This window comes from Nelusetta ayraudi, unplaced genomic scaffold (genome assembly GCF_046127955.1).
Source record: "Nelusetta ayraudi isolate G7.1 ecotype Tasmania unplaced genomic scaffold, CSIRO-AGI_Nayr_v1 ptg000005l, whole genome shotgun sequence".
NCBI lineage: Eukaryota > Metazoa > Chordata > Actinopteri > Tetraodontiformes > Monacanthidae > Nelusetta > Nelusetta ayraudi.
This window is the reverse complement of record NW_027466055.1, coordinates 2292446-2311938: the sequence shown is the minus strand read 5'-3', so window position 1 is coordinate 2311938 and position 19493 is coordinate 2292446. Positions and strand designations below refer to the sequence as shown.

The window sequence follows — 19493 nt, the reverse complement described above, 5'->3', positions numbered from 1 at the left end:
TCTTTGATGATCTCCGCTGCAGAATGCATAATACGCCCATTGCGAGAGGAGCTTGTGCGATGCGCATTGCGCAGATCAGCTTTGGTTTGGTTTGGTCCTGGTCAGTCAAGCATTCTTTCTATGTGATTGAAAATAGCGCCCCTCTGTGGTAATTTCAGACAATAGCTGCTGAATTTCTGAGTGTGATTTAGGCGGCTTTATAGAATAGCTCAAATGCAAGTACAGCGGTTACATACACGTATAATAAAGGCATGTTCACTAAAGAGGACTTGATGAGATAAATAATATCTCATAATGATGAGATACTCTCTCTTTGTGTGTGTGTGTGTGTGTGTGTGTGTGTGTGTGTGTGTGTGTGTGTGTTGAGAAGATATGATTACTGTCGCAGTGTCTAAGTATTTCACTTGGCTAACTTAAAAAAGAAAAAGAAAAGGACAAATACAAAACTTTACACTACCGATTTATTCATCTTTCAATGGATTTTCATGTATTAAAATATGAATACAGATAATGGTCGATGTATACAGAGGATATGTCTTCAAAATCATTTATTTAAGTTAATTTGACATTGAAACAAAAGGTATTAGCATGAACATATATTTCAGCTCTATAATGTGTAAAAGGTAAATAGCTTAACAATACCACTGTCTCTTTACTCCGTTTACATCAAAGAATTAAAACTTTACTCCAGCTTTAAAACAAATGTTGATCATTTATCAAAGCTCCTTTTGTTCATAAAATATCTACTAGTGAATCCAGATATCTTCTATGTACATTTATTTTACAGCAGCACGCAACACAGCCCCCTTCTGTAACTATCAAAAGCAGCCATGTGTCTCTTGCCCTGCTCAATTATACACATAATAGTAAATAAGAACAACATAAAAATGTTTTTGGTCCTGTTATGTGCATTATTACAGGAATACATATTTCATTGTATTTCACATTAAGATCACCTGATGTTAAAAAAAAAAGTCTCAGGTCAGTCAGTCTTGTGTTTGTCTTATAAGAAAACGTATGACTAATGCCGTTCATTCATAAACGTGAATACAGCCATGGGATGTTTACCCAGTTTAGAACGGCATTTTGTTATGATGTTACTTTGTTTGGCAGTCTAGTGTTACCTTTACATGGTACAAATGTCATGCACCACAAGCTCTTGCTGAAGTGATAAAGGCACATTAATAGCAAGATATTAACATAGTTAATCTGGGCTGGATTTTTATTTTATTTTATTTATTTATCATTATTTTTGCCTTAATTGAACTATTTCACTACTTCACTGGCTTCCAGTTAGACCGTACATCATCTACAAACTCCTCCATTCGGAGACCTCTCAGAACCTTTTGAATTTCCCGCACCAACACACCCCTTCCCACCCCATGTGGTCCTCGGACATGGATCTGCTCTACGCCCCCCCTGCACCAGCCGCCACAATTTCAGGGACAGAGCCTTCAGCGTTGCAGCCCCTACTAACTTAAATCCTTCCTTCTGAGATGCGTAATGCCCCAACCCTCGACTCCTTCAAATCTGCAATCATAATCCTTCTGTTTGCTAAAGCCTTTGGCCCTCAGCTGTGTGGTTTGCTCAGTTAGCTCAACTTGCCTTGTTTGTCTGCTGTTGGTTGATTGTTTCGTTCTTTCTAGAAAGTGTCTTTGGGTGTCTTGAAAGGTGCTCTATAAATCAAATGTATTATTATTGTTATTGTTAGCAGTAGTAGTATTTGCTTGTCTTTGTAGTCCCAATGTCCTCATTAGGTCTTGACTAAAAATGCACTGTGATGTTGGTATCCTTGACTGAACTCTACAAGGTGCTCACGAGTAGAAAGTGAGCACACTCTGGTGGTTTCCTCTGATGAGCACAGTTGGTGGAAGGTCTTTGCTCAGAATGTCCAACCAGGTCATATAGAGTAAGTCAGAGACGGACCCCTTGCGTGCAATTGGCATGCTCCTGCAGAAGGATCGATAAACAAGCAATATCTTAGACACATTTTCTCCCGGTGTAATGTGACAAGTTCAACTGCGTAATGTTAACTGTTGCACTTACACAAGGATCAGATTGGCTAACTTGGAGTGTTCTTGAAGCAACTCGTTCAGCCGCACCTGGAGGTTGGTCTGCAAAACAGGAGTCATATATCAAATTCGTTCATTCATTCATTTTCTATACCCGCTTCTTCCTGAGCTCAGGGTTACGGTGGTCTGCTGGAGCCTATCCCAGCTGTCATAGGGCGAAGGCAGGGTGACACCCTGGACAAGTCGCCAGTTCATTGCAGATATATAAAAAAAAAACAACACCTGTCTCAGTCAATGTCGACTTGTTGGTTTTACCTTTTCCTCAAATCTGCTAAGCTCTTCGTCCGTGATTCTCCAGGGCTGCTCTTTCCTCATGATCTCAGCCTGAGTAGGGTTTCTGGTCTCATACAGACGGAAAGGCTCAATCATGTCCTCCATCTTCTTGATGCTGAAAGATAACAGGCCAGAACATGAGTTAGATAAGGAAAATGGTCCAGATTTGTATTTATTTTTTGTTGAAAATAAATACAAATTATTGTACCGCACCTTTCAGCGCGGGGTGGAACATGGATGTCATCAATAACTTGGATGTCACTGCACTTGATTCTGAACTTGTCCAGCAAAGATTTCATTCTGCAAGGAAGATTTTTCACAATGTTATGAACACCTCCCAACTTGTTTATAAATGAAGCATTCATAGTTCACCAATAGTCAATTTTCAAAGATATCATCATTTATTATAATTCAACTTTCTCAATTAACCTCTAATTAATGCAGAAGAATGAGAGATTTTTTCCTATTATTATATTTTTTCATCCTACTCACTCCTCCATATCCTGTTCAGTACGTCCAGGCTGACCGGCGATAAAGATTCTTAGTTTACAGTCCTTCCACTTCTTCCTGGTGGTGAGGATGTAGGGGAGCAGTAGGGTGAGGCCTAAGAGAGGACACACACATATTGCAATCAAAGAATAATTGAAAAAAAACATACGCACATTACTCTTGGATCCCATTCTAGACATGATGTGCCGTTTGTCTTTGTTGGTTTTTCTTTCTATTTGCACCAAATCTTTTGACCACTAGAGGTCTTTCAATGCTCTCAAAAAAGTAATAAAGAGCCTATTATTATTATTATTATTATTATTATTATTATTATTATTATTATTATTGTTATTATTATTATTGTTATTATTATTATTATTATTATTATTACACTATTTTGTGTTTGTACCAGCTTTAGGTGTTTAGATGACTTTTACTGCACCTTTGGTGCAAGTGTTTGCCATGTCTGAGTGGTACATGTTTCCCATAACTGCTTATTTTTCTGTACGTCTTATTGCATTGGCTGCTAGTAAAAGACCTACCTCCATCATCAAACATCCACCACACATCAAGGGTTCCTTTAGGCTGTTTGCGCTTGAACTGAGCACTTGCGACCATCAGCATTTCATTCCTCTCGGCAACCTGCGCAGTCGGTGGGCTGCACACTGACACTGAGAATAATAAGGAGAAGCAAGAAATTAAAAATTTAATATATGCAACTAACAGTATCCAGGTTCAGTCAATCCACTGAGCCCATGTAGTGAGTCACGTGAGAGGGTACGACAAGCAGATATGAGCGTTAGAAGGAGTCTCTAGGCTAACAGGAACAACCATTGCGAAGATTTAAAGGTTCCAATGAGTGGGATTGAGATTACATGCTAAAGACCCTCTGAGTCCTGAGGTAGGGAGTGCTCAAGAATGAAACTGCACGCTGCTTCTGCTGTGTGGGTGAAAGGGCTTCTTTAATGAGATGCTCTTAAACCCAGAGCGAAAGGGGCTGTGTTATTGGATTATACCCCCAGACACTCGATTCATTTCTATTTCAATGAGAGTGTGGAGAGCTTTCCAGGGATGATGTGTGTCATTGGCTGCATTTGTTAAATGGATGATATCTAAGTGTGTTTCAGACACCAGTTTTCCCTCATAATTTAAAGCTTGCTCCATTAAAGGTTGCTCCATTGATACAACCTTTGCTATAAATGACTCAGCGAGAAAACTCTTTGAAAAATTCTGTTGGGATGCAGCCAAAGGAGGAAAACTATCTTTTGGCCAAATACCTCTGGTTGTGAGCACTTGCTGGGAAGTTTTCCGGGACTTCTTGAACAACCCTTTTGATTTTCCGCCATTGGACATCATATCATTCTCCAGCATCTCCTGCTCTTTTGCTGCCTTTAGTGTCTCCTCTGTAAAAGAGAATCATTTATCAAGCATTTTAAGTGAGCGGTATAAATATTGTAATCTGTTTTACAAAGACTTATCTATTGACTGACATTTATTAGCACAATCCAATTGACATGACAACGTGTCCTGTCTTATCAGTTCTATTTTATTATCTTTCGGTAATTCACTTGGAATTACAGAATTGGAACTTTAAGGATTAAAGTTCACAAACAACTGACAGTGTAGACATCTGTTATGTATGAAGATTGTTGGGGTGTTGTTAGTATGTTGTTGCACATACAATAGTTTTGCAAAATCTATTAGTTTGTCTTTTGTTTTTTTTTTCTGACACGATAGTGATTTCCTCTTTATACACTCCATGCACCTTTTGTCATTATTATATATAAACAAGTTATTTGTTTTGTTCAAGGTACTTTCTAAAATAAAAATGTTGCTGTACTACACACACACAGTTAGTAAAGAGTTTGTAAAGTAATTTATGATTTGATTTGTAAGCACATCTACTATATGTATTATGTATCTATTGTTAAGTATGGATTTGGAACAGGGTGGCCTAACCCCCAACCTGAATATGTTCATAAAGCATGAATACACAATCAGTCAACAAACAATAGATGTGCTTACAAAAAATACAAATATTTTAAAGTGCTTAAAGTGTTTATTAAGTGCTGCCAAGGTTTTCTTACTGACCTTCTGCCTCAACAATGTGGGACACGTCAAGTCCTTCGCTTATCCTCAGTAGCACTGTCCCATACTCAAAGTCGAATGCATCACTGTGAAACAGGATGGGAGATTGAGGATGCAGGTCAGTGCAGACATATCCTTTCACTATTAACGCCAATGGCAAAATTCTACATCTCTGTGACTTACTGAAGTATTCCCACATAAGTCTGCACGGACTCTTTGCTTGAAATCCTCCAGTTGCTCTTAAAGCCCATCATTAATGTATTTGGCTTCATTCTACCCAAACCAGAAACCTACAAAGGGAAAATGCAACAATTAGCCATACAACTCGGAAAACCAGCGAATTGAAGCTATACATCAGTTACTCAGTGGCTGTATACCTGTTAGACAGCATTACATTATTAGAAGCAAAGACAATGTACATAACTTTCAAAATGCCCTTTCTTAAAAAAAATAAAATAAAATAAAATAAAATAAAATAAAAGAACAAAGACATTTTTATTGCTAGGATTTATGACCAGATTGCACAGCGGATCTTGTCTGCAGGGGCACATGCAGTGTAGTGTTAATCAATTATAGCTTTTAATCTTCTGTGCGGTTTGAAGTGAGCAATCCTGACAATGAACAAGAGCCTTATCTCCAAAGTGCGATAGCTAGGACCATAAAATTGTTTTTCTGCTCCTCATTAACTCCCTCCTCTATTTCCTCCAATGTCGCTGCTGGATCCTTGGGAAAGATCCAGGCCAGAGTCATAACAGAGCAATAGAAACTGCTGCTGTGACTAAGAAGTTGTGTCATAAAAGCCCTTCCTAAGATGTTCAAGTCAGCTGCATCATTGTAAACAGAAGTCTAAGGTTACTTTGGTTATCTAAGGTTAACACTTTGTGTTTTGTCGACGGTGAAGAACGTTGTTGAAGGTCGGGACCATACTGACCTGTAGCAAACTCTCAGCCCCTGCCCTGAAGTTCTCGCAGGCCACAGCTGTGTAGAACACCCTGCGTTTCTTCTTCTTGAGCCACAGCAGGTTCTTCTCTGTCCCTGCATTTATCTGCTCCAGGGCTTCTGCTCTCGGGCCCTAAGAGTACAGAATATATAGAGCCTCATGAGGGTGAGGTTCAACAAATTTGAACTCATAAGACCTTCTGCAGACTTGCAAACATTTGATATTAACTTAAATTTGTGCCGTATTGTTATGTAGTATAGCATAGCAGAACATAGCATTGTATAGTATAGTACAGTATAGTATAGCATAGTATAGTATAATACAGTACAGTATAGTATATTTGCTTCGTTTGCAGTACTTGATTATATACAGTGATCTGAATATGTATGCATTGACATTTTAGTGTGACTTTACCACAGCTATATCACAGATGAGGCAGAGTCCATAGTTCTTGGACATGGAGTGAGCCAGATCGAGAAGAGCCGGTCTGCTCCGAGCTGAACCTGTCAGAGCCAAGATCTGAGGCCTAACAAACAAATTAACATGAATTAGTCCCCAAAATTTTTTTTTTAATCATTTAATTGATGTTGACTACGTAAACTGAATTTCACCTGAAGTTCTTGACGTGATCCTCAACACCCAGCAGAGACAAAGCGTTGCCGACCGCACTCACGTACGTGACGGCCTGCGTGGACGAACCCCAGTTGACATCTTTAAAGAGAAAGCAGGTTTTTGTCAGTCCGACTGCGCCTGATCACAAGCACACTTCAAAACGTGTTTGCGCGGCTCACCAGGCTTCTTGACCGTGACGTAAATGTAGAGGAGGATCTCAATGCCGAAAGTGAGCAGCGCAGCCCACCAGTTGATGACGAACATGACGACACAGCAGAGAAGTGCGCCCAGCAGGGAGAGCCACATGTTGTAAAATTTATATGCCGGTCTCCAGCCTAATACAAAGAGGACGGTGGAAAGATATTGACTCAGTGTGCACTGCATTTCTATGTGATTGTAAACAAGGGGTATTAAAAAAAAAAACATTTCAGTAACTAGACAAGGCTGTCATCTTTATGCGCTACTTTGACTGCGGAGACTCACCTGGAGACTTGGCATACGATGCATGAAAGCAGGAGAAATTGATGAGAGCGTAGGATGCCAGGAAGAAATTGGAGATGATTGGAGCAATGACATTCAGATCGCCTATGGAACACAAAAATTAATTCAAAGAGAGCTTCAACTTTGTGTTTGAAAAAAAATCTGTGTGTAACTTAAATGCATTAAAAAGTAAAGTGCTGTTGACAGACGACTAAACTGACCAATGAGAATGAAGGCCACAGAAATAATGAAGGTGAGGACGTAGCCACGGAGTGGTTCATTGTTCTTGCCATGGCCCTTGGCAAAGAAGTGAAGGATCTTGAAGATGTTGTCTTTACAAAGTGCCTGAGGAGAGACACAGCTTGGTTTGGATCTCTTCTTAAACAGTGGTTAGGAGCAGTAATCTAGTCATATTTTCTATCCACACTTAGTTTCTCACCTGGAAAACTTTGGGAGCACTGACGAGAGAGGCCAGGGCTGATGACAGGGTGGCTGAGAAGGTTCCAGCAATGATGAGGGGCCCAAATCCAGACACCAATGTCATCACCTGAAAACAGAAGTGAGAGTTTTTAGACACAAAAAAATATGTTTTTTCTTCAGCGCAAACTAAACGTTGGAAATCTCTGTACCTGATTGTTGTTATTCAGACCAAACGGGCATTTCTCGATGGCACAGATGGAGAAATTGTAGCCAAGCTCGCAAGCAGCCTGCGCTGGACCTTCGCATACTCCAGTAACGATGGCGTCGGTTATGTTTCCGGTAGCATCCCGGACAACTGAAGCAGCTGTCAACGCAACAAAGAATTATTGTACTTTCGCCAAAAATCAGTGATCTTTCTTTGATGTTAACTTGAACATTAACATTAAATTGAACTAAGTAGGTGTGTAATATGTTTTCAAGTAATATATGGTGCTTAGAACTAAATCAGAATTGTCCCCTTATTATTTCTATTAGTAATATTGGTCTCAAAAATATTTTTCTTAAAGCAACTTGCAATGTAGAAGAAATAACTTTAAAATTAAACCTTTTTGTTTTTAACTAAAATAAAAATACCAAGTAAGCTGAGGTTTATCAATAAAATAAAGTAAGTGTCTTCTCAATTAGTCATTTTGATTTCAGGAGTGGCCATTGCCATATCTTAATAATTATTAATATAGAAATTATGTGCGAAGATAAATATAATGATATGATGATAAACATTAGATTTCGGTACTTACACACACACAGGGCAACGGCCAGATAAGTGACGCCAGTGATCAAGATGGCCAGCAGGGTGCCTTTGGGGATGGCTGCTTGAGGGTCCTAGAAAATCATTTATAAATGAAGTGGCCATACAACATGTATTACCTTTGGAACCATCTGTGTGAAATAAGTACCTTCAAGTCTCCAGAAATGTTGGCTCCAGCGAGGATACCAGTTGCAGCAGGGAAGAAGATGGCAAACACTGAGAAAAAGCTTTCGGCTCCTCGAAAATCGGGCGTAAAATTCTCCATAAAGATTTTTGCTTTGAAGAAAAAGGGGTGGGGGTTGGGGACAAAACAATGAAAAGATCATTCCTTCACTTCATTACAACAGATGTTCTTTTGTTGAAAGTGTCCTGCGGTGAAGAGAGGCCATCTTACCATTATAATTGAAGACACCTTTGGATTTCTTATCATCAGTGGGATAAATGAACAGTCCTGCAAAGACGTTCACAATGGCCACCAGCAAGATGATGAGGAGCACGATCTGTGCCTGTTTGAATAAGATAACACAAAGTGCTTTAGAAAAACTGTTGACTGGTTTTCTACCACACTTGCCAATGTACAGCACCAAAATTTTTGACGCACCTTGGCTTCCCATTCCATTCCTGCTACTGATATGGCCAACAGTAACACCACTGTAATACAGCCGACGATTCTGATGTCGTTCAGTGTATCCACCATGATGATATTATTTTCCTGAATGCAACGAAAGATTCACAAATAAGCGCATGATCAGGAGAGACATTTTTCACCAGTAGCTCTGTCATCATTTGATCTTTACACAAAACAAATCTTTCCAACGTTACACACCTGCAGCAATTCAATCACAGTCTCTGCAAATCCCACCACATACATGGCGACAGCCACAGCATTGGCAAAGGCAAAAATCAGCCCAATGGAGCCACCAAACTCAGGTCCCAAACTCCGAGATATCAAGTAGTAGGCTCCACCTGAAGTGAGGGATTGAACAGTTTCATGGCTGATTAACCACTGCATGCTTCACTCTATTGGCTAAAAGACACTTTAAAAAAAAAAATCAAATGACTGGCATTATTTGTGGTTCAAAGTATTAAGTGCTGGCTGCAGTGAATCTGAAAAACATTTTGATTTTCTCTTACCTCCCCGCACAACTCCATTGGTACAAATAGCTGACATAGAAAGGCCAGTGATGGTGGTGACCACACAGCTGAGAAGGATGACCACAATTCCCAGACCTGCAAAACACACAGCAGGGTTCTTAGAAAAATCACATTGATTTTCATTGACGCCACACTCGGGCTGCATAGTTAAGAGGTTAGCCACAAAAGTGTCTGCACAGCCAGCATGCAGAGCACCGCCTATTGCTTTTCAGCCGCTGACTGCTACTGCTTGCGAGTAGGTGGAAGAATATAATCCTGTAAATGTTAATCCAATCAGTAGTAATTGCACCGTCAATTCCAAATAAAAAAAGCACAACACATGAGAGCAGAGCAGCAGCTTCTGCAGATACCATCTTGACAATAACTTGATTGGCGCTTGACCAAGCTGGGCTTTTTCAATTCAAGTATTTACCTTTCATTTCAAATGGATGGTGACACGTGATATAGAAGACGCTAACAAGAATAACTCAGTTGATTGACCAACTTACCCCAGCCTGCCTGACCAAAAATCCAGGACAGACGGATGAACAGCATGACACCCCAGATGTTCAGCATGCATCTCACCTGTGAGAGAGAGGAGGCACCATAATGTTCACTTGGTACATTCATCTGCATTTGTCATCTCCAAAAAATGTTTGCAAGATGCTCTTTAAATGATAAACTGTGAACATGTGTGAATTGTGCCAAACAGCATTTTGGTCTCTTTTGGGTTTGTCTGCCAGCAACCGTTTTTCCTTTTGCAAATTCTTTTTTAAGAGGCTGGTCTTGAAAGTAACAGGCTGGGCATCCTTTCAGTGACCCCGAGCCTCCTTTAAACTGGTTATATACAGAGAGACAGCTTCTATAAAATGGAGACAGCCTGCCATGACCTAACATAACTCACCAGGACGCCTCTTATCCAACCGAACTTTACTCCTCCACCGTCGCTCTCAATGGGAGCTGCAGACTCCACATCATCAGTAGGGGTCCCGTCACTCCCCTCATCATCGTCCTCGACTGTGTCTGGCACAGAAATCGCTCCATTCTGTCAGGAAATGACAATAACAAAAGAACAGAACAGAGTCATTTCATATATGCATCATCCATAATGAAAATCAAACAAATATTAAGAGACAGTGTCTTCTCATTATGAGATGTGTTAGTTTAGGGAGGTGTGGCAGGCAGTAACTTCCTGTTGCCTGAAGGCAAAGGAGCCCAGGGTGAACTGATCCAGATAAGATATTGTTGACAGGGAAGCTGCACTGCTGTGTCTGTACCAACCAATCAATCTCTCAGTGGACAGAAGTGTGTGTGTGTGTGTGTGGGGGGGGGGGATCTAATTTGATACTTTCTCTAAAATGACTCTTGGCTCTGATTCTTAAACACTGAATTATGGGAATCAAGGGGACCTTGAGTGAGCGAAAATGAGTTTCTGAAGCAGTGGGACCAAACAATTTCAGCCTTACCACACTTAACTTGCACTGTAACAGATTTGGTCAGCTGTGTCTCAGTACATAGACTGGAGCAGCGTTTCATTTACTTGAATGTTTCCTTCAGTGCCATAGAGTGATAGTTGTTTCTTTCTGTCTTTTTCTGGCACAGAGGGACTACAAACTAGTTCATGAAGAGTTTGTAAGTTCAGGGACGTAAATCTAGTTCACACTATAAAAACAAAATTACCCATAACCCCATCGGTGTTGCAACACAAGGTTATATAATGGTACAATAGAAAAAGCACTAAAACCCACAAAGTGTGACAAGTGTGACATGTTGATCTTCTGCCTTAGTTTTTTCAAGTCACTTGAGTTTGTTTGCATAGATTTTATTGTATTATTTCTAATCCATTGCATTACTTTAGTGATTGTGTAGAAATGACTACAAGACATTTCAGCTGCTGACCTTTTTTATTTATTTATTAAGAAGCAGTCTGTTTGCATTAAGGGTATAAAACAAAAAAAGTTAGAACGATGGACCTCCGAACTATTTGAGTAATTGTATTTCAAAATCGAATTAAAAAAATCCACCAGTTTTTATGCAAAAAGAGCTTCAATGTTGAAGCTCTCTGAAGTTCAAAGCACAACATCAAGTATAGTCCAGGATTATAGAGGGACTAAAACAGGTGATAGGTGTATAGAGTCTCAGTCCATTTATTTTACCCAAAAGACAAGATGTGATAAGCAAATGAGATTTTTTGAATTATTGCAATTTACCAGCTTCACATGCGCTGGCTGGCTTACCTTCTGAAACACGTCGTGGAGCTCCTGCAGGGATGGTCTTACAGCCCGATGACCACTTACACTGCCTGCATTGCGGTAGAAGTCGATGTTGGGCATTCGGTCCAGTGTGTCATGACCAAAGGCGCTGACCACCGAGGGACGCACCAATCGGTTGGCCTCTTCATACCGTGGAGGTTCATCCAAAGTGGCATCATAGGCTTCATTGGCATACTCCCCTCTACTCGGCCTGTCTTTAGCCATCGTTACCGCTGGATACAAATCTACGATTTTTCTAACATTCAATAAATATGGCAAAGCTTCTGGCTGAGATTTAACTCTTCAGTCCTTCAGTTTTTAAAAGTAAGAGCAAATTCATCAACTGGTTGAGTTAACCCCTGCTCAACAACGCGTTAACTGGGCAAGACTTGGATCTATGGAGATGCCTGCTTCCCCTCCAACCTTCTTCTTCAGTCTAAGGTGTGTTTGTCTCAGATGGCCTCCCTTTATACGCTGGATCTTAGGGTCATAGCAAGGCTGTCGGCTATTGGCTAATTCCTTGGATCAACCCTCGGGAAACTGACAGAGGGGTGTCACATATGCCCTTGTCCATTCCTAGCGGACACAAAGACGTTGCTTAACGATTAACCAAGTCATAAACGGCAAACGCGAGATAAAGGTGCTCATTGCCTGAGTTTCCTGAATTGATTACTAATATTATTGTCTGAAGTGCAGGGAAACAGAACGCCTTGTACTCTCTCTTGTCACTGAGAGTAACTGGAAATGTGCATAATTCTAGAACCCCACACGCGCATTAATAACCATACTTGTTTAAGTCCCACTATATGTTGGTTACATGTTAATGTATACTTGTACTAATATTATATTTTTTTATATAATGTATACTTGTATATATTTTTGATTCCACCAGCGAGTTGTACATTTAGTTTACTTTTCTTAAATGTCTTTTTGTTAGTTATTTAAATCCATGTGCAGAGAACGAAGACAAACTCCCTGTTTGGCATGAACAAACTTGGTCAATAAAGCTGGTAGTTTATTTCAATGAGATTAGAATTTACTTTCAGGATCATAATATTTCCGTTTTTGTTTTAACAAAGGTGAACTCTAATGAGCCTTAAAAGTGTTTTGGAGCACCTGTGAAGTGGCCATATTCATGAAAAAACGAGTTAATGTGAGTCCATGAATTACAAGAACATGCCGGGGGCCACATGACTTCTGAAGTGCTTTTAAGAGCTCTTAGCAGGTAAACTTCCTTATTACTGATACACCACGGTGATTTATGCGCGCAGTGAAAGGCAGGCTAATAAATGAGAATCTGACCTTGACAGGGTGTCAGGCTGAGAAAATACGCCAGCACGTGTTTTTTGTTGTTGTTGTTTTTTGCACATTCGAACGAGGCAAGCAGTTTCCCAATGTTCATCACATTCACAGCACAGTCGTTCAAAGCTGTAAAGAACAAAAATGAGTCATGCCAATCACACAAAAATCTTTCCATTAGGAATTTTATGGATACAAGTAATAAAAACGTCTTGGTCATTCTGCGTCACGCCATTTCAATCGGGCTAGAACAGATATTGTTGATATTAGTCATCAGAACTAATGGCACTAATGTGCGCCAGGGCAGACATGAGACTTCATAGGTACTCAGGCACTGCAGACTATCTTGGACTAAAAATACTTTTTTTTTTTCTTAAAGAAAAATCCCCTAATTCTTCATTAGGTTCACATTTCTTATAAATAGAAAAACAATAAGAACGGATGAATTAGAAAATGAATTTATGAATTTAAAAAAATGATTAAGGCCCAGCATACCATTGTGTCTTACAAAGGCAAGAAAGATTGAAAACAAACAAACAAGAGAAACAACAATCTGAAGTATTCATAAAAATATCATCCATCTACAAAAATTTGAATAGGGCATCCGATCTATTCAAGAACCAGCCTAAAATCTAAATGTACCTAAAATCAAATCTAAAATTAATTTTTGTCAGTGTCTTTACATGGTCACTGAGAAAGTGTTTAGATCTTCCTCTCACGTACGGATTTGTTTTATTTTAAAAACATATTTATTAATGCACATCTTAACTTGACTTTAATTTAAAGAAGGCCAATTGAATTGAATTTATTTGTCTGCATGAAATGACTGAAATGTTTAGAATTGTTTTATGCACCCAGTGAATAAGAATTAACTCACTTTGGTTTAAGAAGTTATATTCAAGTAAAAAAGACCGTATATATATATATGATCATGAAATAATTATATCATGAACAATTATTTCATTTTAAAAATAATTCCTTCAGAGTGCTGCAACAAAGTTCAGTCTTAAATTTGAAAAAAGTACTTCAGAATGCCAAATTAGTTTAAAAAAAATAATGAAACAGCCAACTGCCATACATGGAACAGTCATTGATCTATCCATCACCATAAGAGCTCCATGGGTCTAAAATTGTTGTGCAACAGTGGCCATGCTCATGCTTTTACTTTGCCTATACTTGCCGCACCAGAGAAACCAATTTTTTTGTTTAGAAAAACAAGAAGAAGAAGAAGAAGAAGAAGAAGAAGAAGAAGAAGAAGAAATCCAAATGGCAGCTAAAAAGTTGGAATTTTTCTAAATATCGGAAAGAAAACATTAACTACAAATTAATCAACTAGTGAACAAAAACGTGACAGCTGTAGAAGTTTTAAGGTTCTGTTATCGCCTGAACTTATCATTATAAATGAAGGACATAGCGGGCGGTACGAAGACCAATAGCAGTAAAACTGATAATCGATAATAATGTTAAGGTTCACTTTTCACTTAACTGGTTGCTCACATATGTGACCCGGATTTTGCAAGTTCATGGCTTTTTTTCCTTTCAAAATTCACAAGAAGCAAAAACACACATGTTTACACGTAAATTGTTCTTCATTATTCTTTTGATCCATTTCTTGCTGAAAAAAATGAGTGTAAAGAGTTTCATGTCATGCTTGCACGCAGTCCTGCGTGAGCATTGTTGGGATTTTGTCTTCGTGGCATCTCTGAGCCAAGCATCTGCCCACCGTCTCTGCCCACCACCCAATCAAAGAAAGGACGGAGGCCTGGCAAACTTCAGTCGGCCTTTGGTGACCAAACAAAGAAGAAAGAGCAGATAAAACAAATATGTTTTTGTGATTTTTTTGAGTGTTGTAACACCCTCATATGACCTCGACCAGGGTTTCGTGTCAGCTCTGTGGGCCGAGGAGGGAAATAGTGGTGCATTTTTTGCTAAAAATAGATTACAGATAAGAAAGTCACATAGGTGACAAAGACAATGCCACAATAATGATTGCATTCCTGAGGAATGATGTGTGCGGCGGTGGGGGTTGACCATGAAGTGACCACAGGAGACATGGCTCGGCAGCTTTGCTGATCAAGATCCGCCTTATCGCAGCAGTAGATGCCAGGGAGTGCCGCTCTCTGCTCCTTCAGTGTCTCCTTACTCTGTGCACATGAGTGTCATAAGACCCACCCAGCATTGTTTTAACGCTCATTAGCTGTGTTTCCATTCCAGTTTTTCCACAAATTAAAAGCGATATTTTTAAAATTTTGACCCACGAGACCCCACTTTGAGGAGGATGGACGTACAAAACATTTTTCGTTTTCACTTGAAGTGAACTGGTCACATGACCGCCGCGCACGTCACATCCGCTGACGCGTAAATGCGAAAAGTGTTTCCATGAGACTTTTGTGAGATACCTCTATATCGATACGCCTGAAAAACCACCTCATGAGAGCGTGAAAACCCTTCAGGGATATTTGATAGGTGTTTTTATTTCCATATTTAGGTTTTGCGCAATTCTAGGGGTAATGGAAGCGCACACACTCTTTTCCTTTAGGTCCTCTAAAACACTGTCACGCCTTATCCGTCTGATGCTGAGCAAGACAGAAAGCTTCTCCCTAAGACTTTGATATGTCATCTAACAACACTGTGAGGCCTGAGATGGAGAAATTCTCCTCAAATAGTACGTATTCCACTAGACAGGGCTTAGAGATCACGGCTAGAAACCCAAAAGGAGCAAACATTGGACAGACGACAATTTTAAGTGAAGAATTTCTATTTATTTCACACTGTTGAAATCAGTTCTATATCAATGAGAGATCTCTACCACCAGCTGAGCAAGCAACAGGTCAGGAGATGCACTATCTGTCATCATGATATGCCAAGCGCTCGCACACGCACTCACACAAAACAGGCGCTCAGATGTCTCTAGATGAAGGCACATAAACCCATTGAAGGTCACAGTAAGGCAGATTCACAGCACTAAGGAGAGACCATAGACCGTAGAAATTAGCAAAGGAATAGTCAAGACTTTGAACAGTCTGCTGTATAATAGAATATCTGTCAAGGACTGTCTTGATTTCCTCTGTCTGGGGGAAGGAGAGCAGGTGAGAAGAGGTGAGGATGGCAGAGAACCAGTGGAAAAGAGGCTCAGGTGTAGTGCTGACAGACGTCCCGCCCTTGTTTTCCAGGTGACCTTTTCCTTTTCCTCCGCAGACAGGTAGTGAGAGTTTATCCTCGTCAATAGAAAACTAGCAAGGCTGAGAGAGACAGAGAGTCCTTCCAGGTACGCACTCCTCGTTTCCCTCATGGGTGAGTGCGTAGAGCAACTGTTCCAGAGACATACTGTCAAACGTAAACCCTTGTTTTGTTTTTGTTTTTTGTTTTTTTTTCAAATTTCCACGCCAACATGTAGCTGCGGCACCAAACAGTATACCCTCAAACACAGCAGCTGCACCAGCTCTGAGAGCTGTTTTTGCATCATTTCAAGTAACAGTATCACTACAATGTAAATCACAGTTTGTTCAGTTGCCTTTCACGCCACAAGAAGAAAACAAACAAACAAACAAACAAACAAACAAAAACTGCAGCAGCAACAGCGTCAGCAGCAGAATTCCTTTGGATCATCTACGTACTGGATTTGATTTGTTCAGAATGCACAAGTTTAACATAATACCCTGTATCCAGCCATATACATTCTTGTGGCCAAGAGCTCTGCTGCGCAAAGGTGCAACCTCTCTGTTTTCACATTAGGAGTCGTGTCCCTGAGTCTTCAAACTACCTATGAATAATGTCATCGCCCCCCTCACTCTGTCCCACACTCTGTCCCACACTCTGTCCCACAAAACGCCATCTCTGAACATCTACAGACATTCAGCTTTTGGTTGTTGGTTAAAGGGGGCCTCAGCTATCTCTCTGTGTACATCAATAAGCTGTATAGCACCCCCCCCTGGCAGAAGAGCAACAAATATGACACAGCAGCTGCCTCTCTCTCCCTCTCCCTCTCTCTCGCTCTCTCTCTGTTATGCACACAGACAACAACAACAACAACAACAACAACAACAACCATGTACACACACACACACACCCTGCTCTGAACTACCAGCTCACAAGCGCACTCTTGTACACACACAAACGCACACGCACTGAACGACACACACGGTCTCCCGGGTCTGTCCGTCACACAGAGATGTCTGAACATGTTAGTGTGTCAGGTGCAGTGGTTGTGCAAGGCTGTGGCTCGTGTGAGTCTGCCCGTGTGTATTCCCAGTCCACTCGTACGCACGTGTGTGTCTCATTGGCAGAACAGCCGCCGTGCGTCCCTGTGTGTTAGGTCAGGGCATACTCAAACGTCCCTTTCTCCAGTCCCTCGATGCCGTCGGCCCAGTTGGAGGAAGGCATGCTGCTGTAGGGGTCCAGCAGGATCCGGAAGCACCTCACTATCAGCAGCCCCAGGAACACCAGCAGCATCCCCACAAAGGCAAATGCCGTCTTCTGCTCCAGAGTCAGCGAGTGCGCTATCATGTCGTTTCCGCTCATGGCAGCAAGGGAGTGGTTGTAGTGGATGCTGCTCATGGTAAAGCGATGTCACGGTACCTCATGTCTCCGCCGGCAGGGTCAGGCATTTGGAAGCCTGCATGTTACCTGGACAGAGAGAGGCACACGGCGGGCGGCATGTAGTCACGGCAGAACCGGCTCTGGCGCAGAGAGGAAAAATGACAACTACTTTCAAGTGGTAGTCACATTTCATGCATAACACTGCGTAGGATGCAACACAAACGGGAGGTGCAGAGTGTGAACGGATGGATTTGCGTGCGCAGTTCAAATGTTTTTGGATTGTGCTGACCAACATTTAAAAGAGATCCATAAATAACCTCCAATGAAAACGGTATCAAGGAGAAGTCCGGAGACTTCGATCTTTCCCTGGGTTGTGCTGCCATCGAGGGAATTGAGCAGAGGGTTCGGACACAGGCAGCAACACAGACACAGTGCTGAGGGAGACTGCAGGAGAACGGGTTCAGGGATCGGGCCAATGTCACGGCTACATCCCTTAAAGTCGGGTTCAAATTACGGTGTGTCGCAGTGCAAAGCCAGCTGCAGCGCCGTGGAGAGCTTCACACCTCATGAAGATGCAATGATCTGTATGGTGAGTTGAGGAGGGAACGGCTCTCTACCTGTTGCATCCCAGCATATGGCAGTCACACAAAGTCATTGGACATCGATGGTTGCGCGTATCGACATGAAATCTGCTGCGTTCACTCGAGTCAGCAGGTCGGGTTGAGGGAGGGTCTGCCACTGCCATTCTGTGGTTGGATGTCTTTTGTTTTTTTTGTTGCATGAACTCATGCAGCAGGTGGGCCGAGAAGTGTGAAGGGAGAGCAGGGGGATCAGATGAGTGACGGGAGTGTACATACAGAGAGGAGGGCGAACGGAGCAAAATGTGAAAGACATGCCAAGGAGAGGGAAGTAGGAAGGTGGGGAGGACACTGCACAAGTACAGCCGGTGTGGGAGACAGAAGGAGAGAGAGGGAGGGAGGGAGGGAGGGAGGGAGTGAGGTAAGGGTGAAACAGAGAGAGGGAGAGACTGCATTGACAGATTCTCTTGTGAGCCTGTATGAGGAACGGTGTGGGAGGTGGAGGGGGGGGGGCAGTAAAAAAAAAAAAGGCATCTCACCATCATTATCGTCCCATCCTCACAGACCTGTTGCTGCCGTCTCCCATGAGCAACTCCCCGTCCTCGCCCCCCGCTCGCATGTATCCGTCGATGCGTCCATCTCCGGCACGCTGGCTGGTGCTACGCGTGCCTCCCGTGGAAAGACCAGAGCCAGAGACGAGGACGAGGAGAGATGCGGAGGGGGGGAGCGAGGGAGAGGCCGGCCTGAGCGACTGCGAGATGTGCCGCCCCTCGGAGATACAGCTCCTCTCCTCTGCTCCCTTACTTGCTGCCTCCTACTCATTATCATTCTGTTTCTCTATCTCTCCCTCCAGAAGCACGCACTCCTGGCTCCTGCTGCATGGCAACCACTTGTTAGTCTCACTCAGCTGCTCTGCCGCCTCAGTCATTCACAACATTTGCCCACCACCTCACACCACTCCTCTCTCACCGCAGCAACACCAGGACAGATGCGGCAGCACAGGCAAGCAATCCCACCCCTCCTATTCCTTCCCGGCTTGTTCGCCTTTCCTGAAAAAAAAAAAGCCTCGACCAAAATGTGACAGGAATACCACAGCTCGGCCGTTATGAGAAATGCTGCCTAGCACAGCTTCCTGCCCGGTAAATGCTGCTGCAAAGGTATTTTTGGCACAGCACAGCACAGCATTATCCTCCGAGCGTGGTTCCATGATGTGTTGGTGCAGTTGGGTCTGGCCAAATTAAATTAGCTCCTCTGCTTATAAAGGCTTAGGAAATGCAAGACCCAAGATTGGGTAACTAAGCACAAAGTGCTAGAAAATGATTTTGAACGGAAAATGATTTTGAACAGATAAAAACAAAGAGCAGGTCATCGGATTGGTCACTGCAACATAATGCAGCAGCAAAGTGTGTGGCCATCTGTTTTGATCATTATGCCGCGCAAATTCATGAGTGTTGTAGCTGCTGTCACGGTGGTGCAGTGACTTGGATCTGAGGGCGAGGTATGCCGAAA

The 19493-nt window shown here is 41.9% G+C and overlaps 2 protein-coding genes across 2 annotated transcripts; both read right to left on the bottom strand.

The window, feature by feature from the left end:
- Positions 1 to 1581: 1581 nt before the first annotated feature.
- slc12a1 (solute carrier family 12 member 1) lies at positions 1582 to 12012 on the bottom strand. The gene is made up of 26 exons (XM_076048695.1): positions 11554 to 12012; positions 10221 to 10361; positions 9826 to 9901; positions 9317 to 9412; positions 9009 to 9148; positions 8784 to 8894; positions 8577 to 8688; positions 8331 to 8458; positions 8172 to 8256; positions 7584 to 7738; positions 7394 to 7501; positions 7176 to 7299; positions 6958 to 7059; positions 6654 to 6809; positions 6474 to 6573; positions 6277 to 6388; positions 5854 to 5994; positions 5106 to 5212; positions 4926 to 5008; positions 4112 to 4237; positions 3377 to 3505; positions 2838 to 2949; positions 2559 to 2645; positions 2328 to 2460; positions 2047 to 2114; positions 1582 to 1950 (listed from the first exon to the last, which is right to left on the bottom strand). Exons 1-26 carry the CDS (start codon positions 11791 to 11793, stop codon positions 1815 to 1817), a joined length of 3108 nt encoding a protein of 1035 aa, XP_075904810.1. The 5' UTR covers positions 11794 to 12012; the 3' UTR covers positions 1582 to 1814.
- Positions 12013 to 15613: 3601 nt separating this feature from the next.
- On the bottom strand, positions 15614 to 19034 carry ctxn2 (cortexin 2). Its single transcript, XM_076048682.1, has 2 exons — positions 18524 to 19034; positions 15614 to 17493 (listed from the first exon to the last, which is right to left on the bottom strand). The coding sequence occupies exon 2, from the start codon at positions 17422 to 17424 to the stop codon at positions 17179 to 17181; it is 246 nt and encodes an 81-aa protein (XP_075904797.1). The 5' UTR covers positions 17425 to 17493; positions 18524 to 19034; the 3' UTR covers positions 15614 to 17178.
- Between the last annotated feature and the right edge of the window lie 459 nt (positions 19035 to 19493).